This window comes from Engystomops pustulosus, chromosome 5 (assembly GCF_040894005.1).
Source record: "Engystomops pustulosus chromosome 5, aEngPut4.maternal, whole genome shotgun sequence".
Taxonomy (NCBI): Eukaryota; Metazoa; Chordata; class Amphibia; order Anura; family Leptodactylidae; genus Engystomops; species Engystomops pustulosus.
Genome location: NC_092415.1, coordinates 97,717,845 through 97,734,022, shown reverse-complemented (window position 1 = coordinate 97,734,022; position 16,178 = coordinate 97,717,845). Strand labels below are relative to the sequence as shown.

General features: G+C 38.1%; 1 protein-coding gene across 3 annotated transcripts in view; it reads right to left on the bottom strand.

The window, feature by feature from the left end:
- The window catches only part of LOC140133098 (cadherin-10-like), a 285,823-nt gene that overhangs the window by 69,471 nt on the left and 200,174 nt on the right, over positions 1 to 16,178 (bottom strand). For all 3 annotated transcript variants that reach the window (XM_072152749.1, XM_072152748.1, XM_072152751.1), the window contains exon 3: positions 10,998 to 11,292. In XM_072152749.1, coding sequence (XP_072008850.1) covers positions 10,998 to 11,292 — 295 coding nt within the window. The remainder of the gene's footprint in view (positions 1 to 10,997; positions 11,293 to 16,178) is intronic.

Here is a 16,178-nt window from a genome sequence, read left to right as displayed (position 1 = left end):
TGAAAAAACATTACAACAGCTGAGGAGAGGTGATTTGCACAATTACATTACTGTTAACATTTGCATTTACAAATGTTGCGTTTATATTGCGTTTTGTAAACACAAATGTTAACAGTAATGTAATTAGGCAAAATACCTCTCCTCAGCTCTTGCAATGTGTTTCGAAATGCAATTAAAACGCAATGTGTGTCTGCACCCTTAGAAGTAACCAATAATTAAAAAATATATGTTAATGTAAAAATGTCTGAATTTTCAAAAAAGAGGATATTGTGCAAAATTTTAAACATTTAAAGCATGAGAAATAATTCCAATGTATATGTTAAAATAGGGTCCATGAAAAAAATCTTCAAGGTGTACTTGAAAAACGACAGCAAAAGTCGCAGTGAAAAGTCAAAAAACGACAAAAGCTGCAAAAATTAGACAATATGACTAGCAGAAATAAATATACATGTCCCCCACTGTGTATTTTGTGTACTATATGTACAGTTCGATCCAGAGGTTTACATACACTATAAAAATACATATACTAATTGTTTCTCACTGAAATCAGAATAAACCTCTCCTGTTTTACCAACATTATTTATATTTCCCAAATGCCAGAATAATGAGTGAATGAGATTTTTTAAGGAATTTGCATAATTTTGGCAAAGTCAAAAGTTCACATACATTTCATTAGTATTTGTATTGGTATTTGCCCTTAAACTGTGGGGCTTTGGTAAAACATTTTGGATTTGTTGCCACAGGCTTCTCACAATAACTGGTAGTAATTTGGGCCCATTGTTCCTGACAGAACTTGTATAATTGGAGCCAGGGTCGGACTGGCCCACCGGAGGCCCATGATACATCCGCTACGGCAGGGGCCTCCACCCAGATGGGTCGCACTGGCCTACAGTAAGCCCCTGGTACCTCCCCAGGGGCCTCCGACCCGATCTGAGGCCCCTGCCAGTGAGTGACAGCACATGTACTCGATGCGGCCGTAAGCGGCCACATCGAGTGCTGTTACGGATAATTGCACTGCCATTGATAAGTGCAAGCTAAGCGGCCGTTTTTTTTCCCGGTGCGCGTCGCACTGTGTCCCCTGATGCGCGGCAGCGTGATGATGCACCCACAGCACCCCTCTAAGGGACCCCTCTGCAGGAATAAATATAATTAATGGCCACTAGAAGTTATATACAGTATAATAAAGGGGCACTATATGTAACAAGAGGGGGGGGGGCATTGCACATATATACAGGAAAGGAGTAGTAATGGGTTGTGTCCATATATACAGGATATGAGTAGTAGTACTCTGTTAATATATACAGAATAAGAGTAGTAGTGTGCTGTTTCCATATATACAGGATAGGAGTAGTAGTACTGTGCTGTGTCCATATATACAGAATACGAGTAGTAGTACTGAGCTGTGTCCATATATACAGGATAGGAGTAGTAGTACTGTGCTAATATATACAGGATAGGAGTAGTAGTATTGTGCTGTGTCCATATATACAGAATAGAAGTAGTAGTACTGAGCTGTGTCCATATATACAAGATAGGAGTAGTAGTACTGTGCTAATATGTACAGGGTAGGAGTAGTAGTACTGTGCTGTGTCCATTTATACAGGATAGGAGTAGTAGTACTGTGCTGTGTCCATATATACAGGATAGGAGTAGTAGTACTGAGCTGTGTCCATTTATACAGGATAGGAGTAGTAGTACTTTGATTTGCCCATATATACAGAATAGGAGAAGTAGTACTCTGCTAATATATACAGGATAGGAGTAGTAGTACTGTGATGTGCCCATATAAACAGGATAGGAATAGTAGTACTGTGCTGTGTCCATATATACAGTATAGGAGTAGTAGTACTGTGCTGTGCCCATATATACAGGATAGGAATAGTAGTACAGTATGGTGTCTACATATACAGGATAGGAGTAGTAGTAGTACTGTGATGTGCCCATATATACAGGATAGGAGTAGTAGTACTGTGCTGTGCTCGTGTATACAGGAAAGGAGTAGTACTGTGCTGTGCCCATGTATTCAAGATAGGAGTAGTAGTACTGTGCCCATATATCCAGGATAGGAGTAGTAGTACTGTGCTGTGCCAATAAATACCTGAATAGGAGTAGTAGTACTGTGCTGTGCCAATAAATACCTGAATAAGAGTATTTATTTGGACTTTTATTTAAAATAAGCAGTAAATTTAAAAAGAATAAGGAGAGCATTGGACATTATATATTATATAATTAAAGGGAATGATGTCCAATTTAATTTATTAGGTGTATCATATTATTTACTCAGGGGTGTGCATGTAATATACTGAGAAGCTCAATGTAATATTTCATTTATGGAAAGGGCACAGTATGGTTTTTGTTATGGGGATATATTTGGTATTGGTGGGGGGGCCACGGCGTGGTCAGTTGTATTGTGAATGGTAAATATTATTTAGGAGCACAGAGTGGGACATTGTTATCCAGGTGACGTTATGCTGTAGTAACGGTGATGGAGATGTGCCTCACAGAGATGAAGATATCTGGTGGAAAATTCTCCAGTGATAAGGAAAAAAGGCAGAAGTCGTCTTGCGTCTTGAGGTACTGAATCCCACTTTTGAGTCTGATAACTGTAATGACTAACTATCTAGACTATTTCTATAATGCCATTGCCTGGTCTTCTTATGTGGTGCAGAGAACATACGGAGAAGGTGAAGTGTTATAGTTAGTTATTCTTATTAGTAAGTTAGTGCTAAGCACAATGCAGCCGCCGTGACCTATGAAATAACGAATATTTCTCAACAGCGGTATGGTGGGCCCCCAGAATCAACTTTTCTGGTGGGCCCCAGGCACCCCAGTCTGACCCTGACTGGAGCCATGTTTGTAGGCTAGCGCCTGCATTTTCAGCTTTGCCAGAGAATTTCATAAGGATTGAGGACAGGGCTTTGTGATAGCAAGTTAAAAACATTGACTTTGTTAGTTTTACCAGTTTGGCAGTATTCTTCAGGTCATTGTTCATTTGGAAGACCCATTTGTGTCCAATATTTAACTTCCTGGCTGAGATTTTGAGATGTTACTTCAATATTGCCACATAATGTTCTTTCTTCATGATGCCATCTATTTTGTGAAGAGCTCTAGTCCCTCCAGTAGCAAAACAACCTCATTGTATGATGCTGACAACCTTGGTGTTTCACAATTGGAATGTGTTCTCAGTCTTGCTCCCATTTTTCTCCAAATGTAACAATGGTCATTATGGCCAAACTGTTCAATTTTAGTTTTGTCAAACCACAGACCATGTCTCCAAAATGTAAGGAATTTGTTGCTGTGGCATCTAAAAACATTATTATGACATTTTTATGTTTCTTTTGGAGTAATGGCTTCTTCCAAGCAGAGTGGCCTTTAAGCCGATGTCAATGCAGTACTTCTTTCACTGTGGATGTTAACACACTTTTGTGTGCTTCAGCCAGCATCTTCACAAGATATTTTACTTTTGTTTTTGTGTTGATATGCACATTTCAGACCAAAGCATGTTAATCTCAGGGACACAGAACCTGTCTCTTTCCTGAGCAGCATGCTGGCTTGACATTTCCATCTTGTTTGCACTTTTATATGTATATATAACTGTGCAGATGAATAAGGCACTTTCAGGTAACAGCAAATTGTACCCAAGGATGAACCAGACATGTGCACGTCCACAATTACCTTCTTCATATCTTGGCTGATTTCTTAAAACTGTCCCATGCAGTATGTTAACTTAGATCTTGGCAAAAAACATACCAGAAGCTTCCAAATTCATGACATTATCATATGAGCTGCCCCAAATAGTTGAAAGGCATAGTAATCTAAGATTTTATTATTTACCAATGTGCTATTAACACTTTAACTCTGAGGCTTTTTCACCTTAATAACCAAGTATTTATTTAAATTTTTTCATTCTGATCTTCATTAACCCATTATTTATTTATCCATCGCTATAACCAAATGAGGTGTTGTTTTTTGTGGGACCTGTTGTGGCAATACCAAAGATATGTATATTTTTCACTTTTAAAATGTGTACCTAATTTTTAATATAAAAAAAATTCTGTTTGGTATGTGTGATTTGTAAATTATTTTATCAAAAACTTTATTTGAAATACATATTGTTTCCGTCAGTGCCATCAGGGGAGATCACATTGTGATTAGAGATGGGTGAATCGATTCTAATTAGTGATGAGCGAGTATACTCGTCCGAGCTTGATGCTCGGTCGAGTATTAGCATACTCGGACCGGCTCGTTGCTCGGACGAGTATTTGCCCTGCTCGATAACGAGCATTTAATTTAAAAAAAAAAAAGTAAAGAACAGTAAAAAAATACAATTAAACATTTAATTTAATCATTTAATTGAAGAACACAGTGAAAGAACACTGTGCAGAATAGATTGCAGATGTTCGCGAACATCTGCGATCTGCTCCTGAGACACGCGTACAGAACGGTGTTCTCCGCAATAGTATTTGAAGAACAATATGTGTAGAGAACAACTTGCAGATGTTGTCAAACATCTGCAAGTTGTTCTTCACACATATTGTTCTTCAAATACTATTGCGGAGAACACCGTTCTGCACGCGTGTCTCCGGAGCAGATCGCAGATGTTCCGGAGACACGCTTGCAGAACGATGTTCTCCGCAATAGTATTTGAAGAACAATATGTGTGAAGAACAACTTGCAGATGTCTCCAAACATCTGCAAGTTGTTCTTCACACAAATTGTTCTTTAAATACTATTGCAGAGAACATCGTTCTGCACGCGTGTCTCCGGAACAGATCGCAGATGTTTGCGAACATCTGCAATCTGTTCTGCAGTGTTCTTTCACTCTGTTCTTTTAGTGAAAACATCTGCACTGAACAGTGCTCGTTCAGTTTTTAATTTAACTAAAAAATGCTCGGGTCTCCCATTGATTTCAATGGGGCTCGTTACTCGAAACGAGCACTCGAGCATCAGGAAATGTTCGGCTCGAGTAACGAGTACCCGAGCATTTTAATGCTCGCTCATCTCTAATTCTAATGATTCTAAATTCATTTAGAATTTCAGGAAAACTTTGATTCATCACAAATCTGAAGTTTACAGTGATTCATGAGAACAATTTTCGAAACCCACCCTTTATTAGCAAAATGGCCTCGAACACAACGAGTTACATGGGGTAGAGAATTCTGGGAAGAAGAAAGGAACATGGCGGTACTGTTCCTCCCTCTATAAACACATTGGTAGTGTTTCTCACTGTATGGGGGTAGTGTTCCTCACTCTATGGCTGTAGTGTTCCTCACTGTATGGCTGTATTCTTCATTGTATGGAGGTAGTATTCCTCACTGTATGGGGGTAGTATTCTTCACTGTATGGCGGTAGTGTACATCACAGTATGGTGAAAGTGTTCCTCACATTTTTGGGTGCTATTTTCATTATATCGGGCATTTTTGATAGATCGGGCATTTTTGGATGCAGCGATAGCTAATGTGTTTATGATTTTTAGTGTTTATTTTTATATCAGTTTTAGAGAAATGGGGGGTTTTGAATTTTTAGTCTTTTTTTTATTAAATATGTTTTTTAAACCTTTTTTTATTTTTACTATTTTTCAGACTCCCTAGGGTACTTTAACCCTAGGTTTTCTGATCTATCCTATCATATACTGCTATACTACAGCAGCCACCACTTCTTTCAAGCCAACGGCAGCTTTGCTGGCGGCAATTTGTGGGTTAACACCCGCGATCGTTGCTAGCACTGACCGTGGGTGTTGCCGGTAAGCCTTTGCTGCAATATGTAGCAAAGACTTGCATGAGCCCTCTCTATGCTCCTGCACCCGGCATGTGGTGTACCTTTAGGTCACATGCCGTGTTTCGTTATGATTCGATTTGGTTTAAATTGAATTCTCCCAGAAGATTCGGCTAACCGGGTCGAATCGAATTTACATAAATTCGCCCATCTCTAATTGTGATCCTTTGAATGCTTCTATAATGCATTGGTATGCTCAATAATAGGCACTAGTTTATATCAGCCTTAGGGTCCTCTTTAAGGCCTTGACTGCAATGGCAATCATCGGTACCTTCTTATCCCAGTGTAAGGTGCTAATGGCTTAGCAGAAGGAGTTTCCTTCTTCCACCTTTCCATTATAAATGCTGTTGTTAAGATTGACAGCGACATGCAAATGGGTAAAAGACCATGATCAGTGCTTACACTGTCCATGGCCTTCAGACCAGGAACCTGACACAGCATCTATCCCCATTTGATCACTGGGTGTAACTATCTATTTGCAAATGGCATCTCACTGCCGCCTCACATACAGTACATCTATTTGTGTCTATTTGCTAAAATAATGAAATATGGTTTCTTCAATTATATTTTAGCCTTTATTTTCCTTTATTTTAGGGATAATACAGTAATTTAATACAGCTTTTAAAAATGGGTGAACTGTTGTCTAATTCCTTATTACTTTAATAAAATATCATTGTAAATTATATGATTTTCAACATTCTTAGTCAATATGATTAAATCGAAAAATGAAACAAAAGGGACCTGAAATATAAGAAATAAAAACTAACTTGTACTTCTACATGCTTTTCTCGATCTTTTCCTATGATGCTGACCTTTGATCTAAGACAAAAATATGATTACTTCAAAGTGAATGGCCTTTCTTTTTTATTTAACCTTTCTGTTTCTTACTGTGTCCAGCTGATACGCTTGATGTTCTACAGCTCAGTATTTGCAAATGAATATAGTGTACTATGATTCCACATTAAAAACTTTATTAAAGTCTAATAAAATCTTGAATAAAATATTTAAAAGGTCAAACACATTTGCTTTCAGTTCTCACATTGAATAAAAGTTCTATATCATTTTTGCTTGAATTATATTTTATATTTTTATCAATAAAATAAAGATCATATGACATAAGTAAACAAAAAAATATAGCACAAAACAGTAAGTATGAATCTATTCATGTAGATATAAAAATCTGAATAACTCAAACAGTTCTTACCTTCTCGAAATCAAGTATGACAAACCAGAGGCACTTTCACATAGATCCAGGCACTGTGCCTGTGTCAATCCTGCTATATTGGTTATCCATGGCCTCCTTCCTTCTAAGATCAACTGTTAGAATCATGCTAATAAGCCAGAAGGGTTTTGGGAGGTGTTACAGCAGCCCGTTTTTGCTGTATCTTCACAAGCTGTTACACGCTGCAATGAGATTACAACAGGCAAGGGGAGGAGGAAGTGCCAAGGGAGGAGGGTGGAAGGGACATGCTCCTGCACAGTGTAACAGCCTGTGATGCTATAGTGCAGAAGGGTATAGTAATACACCCTTAGCCCTTCTGACTCATTAGCATAATAAAAAGTGATTTTTCAGAGTGTTATAGTCTGTGCAGCTACAGCACATAGGGCTTCTGGTAAAACACCCCATAACCCCTCTGGCTTATTAATATATTGTTAAAAGTTGAAGTGCCTGGATCTAATAGTAAGTGTCCTTGGTTTATCATGCTTTGGAAGAACACAAATTAGGAGGCGCTCACTCGGACCGTGCGCCTGATTTAACATGCAAAGTTTGTTGCACACCCTATGTTAAAGGCGCACCACAAAAAAGTTGGTAAACTTAATGAATCTGTTGCACTGAGCATTTAGTGCAGTTTCTGACATTCTTAGTAAATGTGTCCCTTTATGTCTGTGCAACTCCAGGATACAGAAGTCTCCTGAAAAAATAGAGGCAGAAATATACCCATGTTCACTCTTAGTCCTTGTATTCCTGTCTATAGTCCTGCACAACTTTATATGTCTCTCTCTCTGCACATCAGGATACCACACAGACTCATGGGGGGAATATTATTAGGCGGCTCCTTGGGACAGTTCTATGTCTGTCTTTGGAGCTCCGCTGCTCATCAGATTCATTAAAGTGACTTTGGCCCTTTAATAAATGTTCTTATGCTCTATATGTGTCTGAGATTTTTCTTCAAAAAGGAGCAAAAAAGGTGCAAACATACACCAGCAAGGGGCTGGAGTGACCTTGCAATTTTTTGGCTAAAAAAAGGCACGTCTTGAAACTGGCTTTGCACGGTGTTGCACTAGTAGTAGTCCTGAGCGACTTTTGAGCAATGAAAAGTCACAAAAACCCTCAATGTGACTTTTTTCTGACTTTTATACGCCAAAAAAGCCCAGCAAAACCATTGATAAATTTTCCTCCCCCTACTCTCTTTAATTAATTAATGCTAAAACTTAATTGCATACTCCTTAGATAACTGTTGCAGCTGTTTATTGTAGCCTGAGGCTTAAGTACAGAAAATTACCAACAGCCAGAGGTCCGTTTGTAACTAGGGGTCGTCGGGTGGTCTTAAGTAGGGGACCGCCTGTATACACTTTACGTAACTATTATTCTTCAGTTTATTTCTCCTTATGCCATCCTTTGAGGCTTCTTCTGTTCCACATGATGCCAGTTAGTTTGCTATATAGACATTGTATGTACACACTATACAGAGCCTAATTAATTTACTCTTTACATTTTATTGGATTAATGCTTAGCTCCTTCAAGAGAGAATAAAAGGCATAATAGGTATTGAGCAATACGTTAGACCCCCTCTATGGTCAATCCCCATCTACTTTTGTGCTGCTTAAGGATAAATTTGACAAATTGTTAAATAACTCAAAAAAATTCCATATCTTTCTAAAGACAAAGGTCAATGATATAATTTTAACTGTTCTGTATGTTGGGATAATTAGAAATAGCAATGAGTTTAAAAACAATGTCAAAGCAGGCGTAGACTTGAAACTTATAGCACTAGAAAATAATATTTCTACCTTAATAATAGACATAAGATACTCTAAGGTATCTGTGAAATGTTGATCCCTACAGTGATTGTTGAGAAAAGTCTCATGTACATGATTTTAATTGGCATTCATCTTTGACTTATTTTATCTTACACTGTAAAATCAAGCCAATGTCATTACATGGATTAAGGCACTGCCTGTTTTTTGAGTGATATTAATTTCCAGAGTCTGAAATACACATTGTTGTGGGTTAGTGGATAAAGTCTTAAGATACACATGATCTGACCTATTTCTTAGACCTATTTCTTGCTGATAAGTTAAGAAACTAGAAATGTTTCTGAGAAAAGCAGAACATTGTACTATTGTACAGTGTACTGTGTTACAATCTGAGCAACAGGACAAGTCACTGTATAGGACTTTTATTCTTTATACTTTTCTTAAGTTTCATTTTGTTTACAGTCCAAACATATTCCGCATCAGCAGCTTGTCACGTCCTTCCTTCAATAACTGTGCTGTCCGAATATTTCTGGAAATTACAATTCACGAAAAACAGCAGTGTAGGACCCAGGGCAAACAGCAGTCCCACCAATGAAACAGACGAAAACAAATGAAGAGACCAATACATCAATACATCATCCATCACATCAATACTGCAGAGTGCTGCTGCTCATACGGTACAACAGGGACACGTGCAATCTGTAGTGGAACTGTAGGCTTGCAGGCATCAATATGACACCAAACGCATACTTAAAGGGGTAAAATCTTTTGACAGGTTCCCATTAAAGTAATTTTTCCTATAATATTTCCACACTAAGTGACAAAACTACAATATGTTGCTTATGTACAACTATGATTATTCCATTATGTTTTTTTAAGATAATTAATCTCAATAAGCTAAAAATCAGGATTTAAGAATCTCATTTAACCCCTTAACCCCAGAGGTATAGGGAATGTATGAAGAGGGCATATTGCAGCAAACCCCCACCGCTAATAACCGCGGTCAGTGCGGTGCTTGCACTGATCGCAGCTATTAACCCTTTGATTGCCGCCGGCAAAGTCGCTCGCGGCATTTAAAAGACGGCGGCGCGCGGGGGGCGGCAATCGGTTGCGATGGTAGCCTCGGGTCTTTGACCCGAGGCTTAATGGCTTCTGCAGATTCGTTATAATGAGCCAGTGGCTCATTATAATGAATGAGCTGCAAAAATGCCATAAATTGCAATACTGTAGTATTGCAGTATATGGTAGGAACGATCTGACCATCTAGGGTTAATGTACCCTAGATGGTCTAAGAATTAGTGAAAAAAAAAAGTTTAAAAAAAGTTTAAAAAATAAAAAAAATTAATAAAATATTAAAAATTCAAATCACCCCCCTTTCGCTAGAACTGATATAAAACATAATAAACAGTAAAAATCACAGACATGTTAGGTATCCCCGCGTCCCAAAATGCCCGATCTATCAAAATATAAAAACGGTTACGGCCGGTGGTAACCTCCGAGACGGGAAATGGCGCCCAAATGTCCGAAATGCGACTTTTACACCTTTTTACATCACATAAAAAATGGAATAAAAAATTATCAAAATGTCGCACAGACCTCAAAATGGTAGCAATGCAAACGTCCGCTCATTTAGCAAAAAATGACACCTCACAAAGCTCTGTGCGCTTTTTGTACACATTCGTTTAATTTTTGAAAATGTATTAAAACACAATAAAACCTGTATAAATTTGTTATCACCGTGATCGCACCGAACCAAAGAATAAAGCTGAGGTGTTATTTTGAGTGCACAGTCAAAGTCGTAAAAACTGAGCCCACAAGAATTTCAATTTTTCCACATTTTCCACAATTTTTTTTCAGTTTCGCAGTACACGGCATGTTAAAATAAATAACATTACGGGAAAGTAAAATTTGTTACGCACAAAATAAGCCCTTACAGGTCTGTACACGTAATAATGAAAAAGTTATGGATTTTTGAAGGTGGAGAGCGAGAAATGAGCGGAAAAACCCTGCGTCCTTAAGGAGTTAAAGCCTTAATTAATTATGTTACCAAATAAATTCATTATTGATAAAATAGGGATGCAGTGCTGCTTTGTCAATAATTACAAAAAATATCACTTTATTTATTTTCATAGGCCTTGGTCTAATTAGATTTATTTAAATTTAAAGCAAAAGTTTTTTCATTTTAAAATAACAACAGCCACAGATATGCAGGATACAAGCTGAGAGACAAATATGTTACTTACCAACATCAGACATTTCAGGGACACTTGCAGAATAAATTTGTTCTAGAAAAGTGGGCTCATTGTCATTAATGTCATGTATCTTTATGACAAACTTAGACACTGGTTCCACAGGTATCCCCGTCTTTCTATTTATTGCTTGGGCATGCAAGGTGTAAAAGGCTTTTTCTTCTCTGTCAATTCGTCGTGTGGCATGAATGTCACCTTTTATCTCATCAATGACAAAAAGTGTTCCAGCTCCATCTCCTGAGAGGATATATTTCAGACTCCCATCTCCTGGATCTTGATCTGAATGGAGCTATAAAAAAGAAGATAAAATGAATGCTATTGTATATACAGTATGTAACGACATTTTCTTTGGAGCATATCTTAGTTAACTATTTATCATTGCTACCATCATACTGCAATACATGTAAGAATATATTTGCCTGGTATCAGATTAGAAGCAAGCTTGAAAAAAATAATTTTAAAAAAGATTCTATTGTCTTCTAAAATATATTTGACATTTTGGGGAATATATATGACATTCTGGAAAACATCATATTATTGTGAGCATTTAACTTTGGTTAAATAACATAGATTTTGCAGTGACACAGGGGGGCATCATAGTTGTGTTTCTCTGATGTGAATTTTAGAGACTTTTGGCGGCTAGTTTGTATACCATGGGGGATATTTATCATAGCGTATGATCGCCCCGCCGCTGCGAATTCGCAGCCCGATTCCTCAAGAGGCTTCTGCCTCTTGATGTATCGGGGTGCCAGTAGCGCCGCGATTATCCTAAGCCAGGCAGGGCCTGGCGTAGAAAAAAATGCAGCCGGCGTCTTTTCACGTATGAAAAGTGACCGGCAGCAGCGAGAGCGCAGGCGCGGGGACAGTAACGCCCCGCGCCGGCCCACTGCCGTCCGGCCGCGCCCCCCGCTCAGCCGGCCGCTCCCCCCTTCACGCTCCTTCACGCCCCACTGGCGTGAAGGTGGCGGATTGGGGAAAATAATCGCAAAAGCTAGCAATAAGCTAGCATATGCGATTATTTCAGAGCCTCTGCACCACTGGCGGTGCGCAGAGGTCCTGATAAATATGCCACCTTATGTATGATCCTGTCTTTTTACTTGTGATACATGTTCAGTTTTTCCTATCCTGGCCGGCGCAAATTTTGGCTTCTTTTTGAGACTTTTTGTTGCAAATGTCTCAAATCCACATGGACACAAGCCACGTGAAGGGGAGTGGACACTACTGTTAATTTGGGATTTAACATGTTGCTTTTTTAATGCATTTTGAAACCTATTACAACAGCTGAGGAGAGTGAATTTTCCTAATTACATTACTGTTAACATTTGAATTTACAAAACGCATAGTAAAGGCAATGTTAACACAAGCGTTAATGTGGCATTTATATTGCGTTTTGTAAATGCAAATGTTAACACTAATGAAATATGGCAATTCACCTCCCCTCAGCTGTTGTAATTAGTTTCAAAATGCAATTAAACAGCTACGTCTAACCTCACCCTTAGAAGTAACCAATAAAAATAAAAATGCAAAAATTTTGGCAAAAGAGGCCACTGTGCAAAATGTTAAACAGTTAAAGCATGTGAAATAATTCCAATTTACATGTTAAAATTGGGTCCGTGAAAAAAAATCCATTGCACCTGCCCTGGACCAGGTGCAGAATTGTGCAAACATGGGACAAAAACGGCAAAATGTCGCAAAAATTAGACAATTTGGCTAGCTGAAACTATGATACATGTGCCCCAGGGACTTCTATTATTTGTAGTTTTATATTGTTTGCAGTATATCTTGAATGTTTGCACCCATCACTCTTATATAGCTTGGCTCTAGCTCTCCAAAAGCAAACCCCCTGTTACTGAAAAGTTCTCTGTTCACTCATATCACCATTGCTGTGCTGTTTGGTCTGGATATCAAAACTCTGCTCCAATTATTCCTTTGGGCGGCTCTGGCATCTGCCCGTCTCTGGCATCACATAAATTACATGCTTTAGTTCCCTGCTTGCTATAGTCATACATTGCAGTAAGCACCTAATATCTAGGCATTGTGTTTTTCAGATTCTCTGTATTTTGGGATCCTGACCTTCTGCCTGTATTCTGACCACCCTATTCTGATTCTGTACTGTACTTGCCCTCTCTTTTGTGACCTGGCTTGGTGACCTTTCCTCTGTGTTATATATTGTTGTGTCTGTTTCTTCATGTTTTGCAACTTGCTTGAAAGGGAACGTCTCCTAATTGTCCCTCACCGCCAAGGGTATTAAGGCAATTAGGTAGGGGCATCTGGAAAGGGGATTAGTCTCAGGACCCACTTATGGTTTTGTAGATCTTTGCTTGTTCTTATTCTATAGAAAGTTTCTATGTTCACTTCCAGTAGAGAGAAACCTGTGAATTGGTTCTGTGATTTTACACATGTGCATGGTTTTGTATATCACAGAGAGTAATCAGACCAATGTTTTATAACTAGCTGTGCACCTGTGTGACATCACATGACCATGTCCACTTAAATTAAACATGGAAACTTTAATGGTAGCAAGCAGACATCTACAAAAAACTGTGAGGAATTTCTGCTGAAAGTATGTACAGAAGGTATAGTAGTTTTCATCATGCAAACAATAACATTTAATTGCTTAACCGGTTCGCGACCGCCCGCCGTGTATTCACGGCGGCGGTCGCGTCGCGCTGCATGGAGAGGGCTCACGGGCTGAGCCCTCTCCATAGCCGGTAAGTCTTTGCTGCATATTGCAGCAAAGGCTTACCGGTAACATCCGCGATCGGTGCTAGCACCGATCGCGGGTGTTTTTGCAGCGTGGGCTGCCGGCAAAGCTGCCGGCAGCCTCAAACAGATAGCGGCGCATGGGCGCCGCCATCTTACCTGGGATCGCCGCTCCCCGTGACGTCATCGGGGGGCGGCGATCCGTCTCCATGGTAGCCTCGGGTCTTCCGAAGACCCGAGGCTATTTCGTTTTAACCCCTTCATTACAATGTGCTGATAGCACATTGTAATGAATGAGGAAGAAAATCCCCATATACTGCCATACTGTAGTATGGCAGTATATGATAGGATCAATCAGACAACCTAGGGTTAAAGTACCCTAGGGAGTCTGAAAAATAGTATAAATAAAAATAAAAAAAAGTTTAAAAAAAAAAAATTATAATAAAAAAACCTAAAATTTCAAATCACCCCCCTTTCCCTAGAACTGACATAAATATAAATAAACAGTAAAAATCATAAACACATCAGGTATCAACGCGTCCGAAAATGCCCGATCTATCAAAATATGATAACGGTTTTTCAATGCGTTTAACCCCGTAACGGAAAATAGCGCCCAAAGTCGAAAGTGGCACTTTTTTGCCATTTTGAAAAATCTAAAAAAATCTATAAAAAGTGATCAAAAGGTCGTACAGTCCTAAAAATGATATCATTGAAAATATTATCAAATTTCGCAAAAAATGACACCACCCACTGCTCCGTACACCAAAGTATAAAAAAGTTATTAGCGCCAGAAGTTGGCAAAATTAAAAAAATTATTTTTGTACAGGAGGTTTTAATTTTTGTAAATGTATGAAAACATTATAAAACCTATACAAATTTGGTATCCCCTTAATCGTACCGACCCAAAGAATAAAGTAGACATGTCATTTGGGGCGCTCAGTGAAAGACGTAATATCCAAGCCCACAAGAAAATGGCGCAAATGCGTTTTTTCACCATTTTCATTGCATTTGGAATTTTTTTCCCGCTTCCGAGTACATGGCATGGAATATTTAATACCATCATTATGAAGTGCAATTTGTTACGCAGAAAACAAGCCATCACACAGCTCTTTACGTGTAAAAATAAAAAAGTTATAGATTTTTGAAGGTGGGGAGTGAAAAATGGACATGAAAAAACAGGAAAGGGCCCGGTCCTTAACCGGTTAAACAGGAATACCCTTTTAATTGTATTTTCCCGGTATGAAGCTATTTGACTATCTTTCAGTGGTGTAAACTGGTATATATATATATATATATATATATATATATATATATATTTTTTTTTTTCTTTTTTCTTTCTTTTAAATGATCAGCATGTGAACAGCACCTAATCAATCTTCAAAGGGAAATCCTTAGTCAGTAGTAAACCTCTGTCTATTACAGATAAGTGGAACCTACATATATCCTGCTGAACATTTGAAACCTTACATTGGATGCTCCTAATGGAAAGTAGGTCAAACTTCATTGACATCCTGAAGAAATACCATTAAATTGAACCCTGGTTACACATGTGGGACCTTTTGCTCTTCAAATGAGATTCTTTAAAAACAAATCACATATTTGAAAAGGTGTCTTTAGAAGACATACTGCTCATCTCGGGAATGAGGATCAAACTTGCTCTGAATGCTTATACAAGGAAACATCTTAATATTATTCAGGTCTGTGCTAGTTTTATTTATATAACCCTTAATGACCATACTCAATATATATCATCTAATTTCTTTTCTAAGCATGTCATGGGCTTCCTAGCAAAGAATGGAAATCAAATGATTGGTGGGATCACCTGCAAACTGGTGTTGATGATTTTTCTAAAGGTTAGGTCATCAATTTTTAAAACTTGCTAAATAGTTTCTAACCCCTTTATAGTAGGTAAAACGATTGTGACACATTACAGCGTGTCAAGCTTTATTTAAGACTTTTTTTCACAGATCACAAAAATGTGATCTGAGTTTTTTCTCTTTCTTTTTTCTTTAAACTACACAAGACAAGTACTTTAAAAAGTAAATTACAAAGTAACAAGGTACTCATTAGGCATTGACCTACATACATTAGTTACATGAAGTTTGAGGCAAATTCAAAGTAATTAGCAGGTATTATTGTAACAAATGCTACAATGTATATGTTAAGTACACAATCTAAATGAAAACATATACAGTTTACTTGAAAAACAAAAGACACTTTTATTCCTAATTTTAAAAAAATTGAGTATATAGGCAAAATCAATGAGCCATACACCAGGATCACTTCTTTGTAAAAACTCAATCTTTATTTTGTAATATATATTTACCAGGACACAAAATAGGTAAAACATGATATATAGGATTCAATCACAAATTAAAAATTACAAAGTAGGGAAGACTAACACGGGCAATGCAAGGTTATGGCATCAATTACTATGCACTATGCCTTCTAATCTTGCAGCCAACATGATAA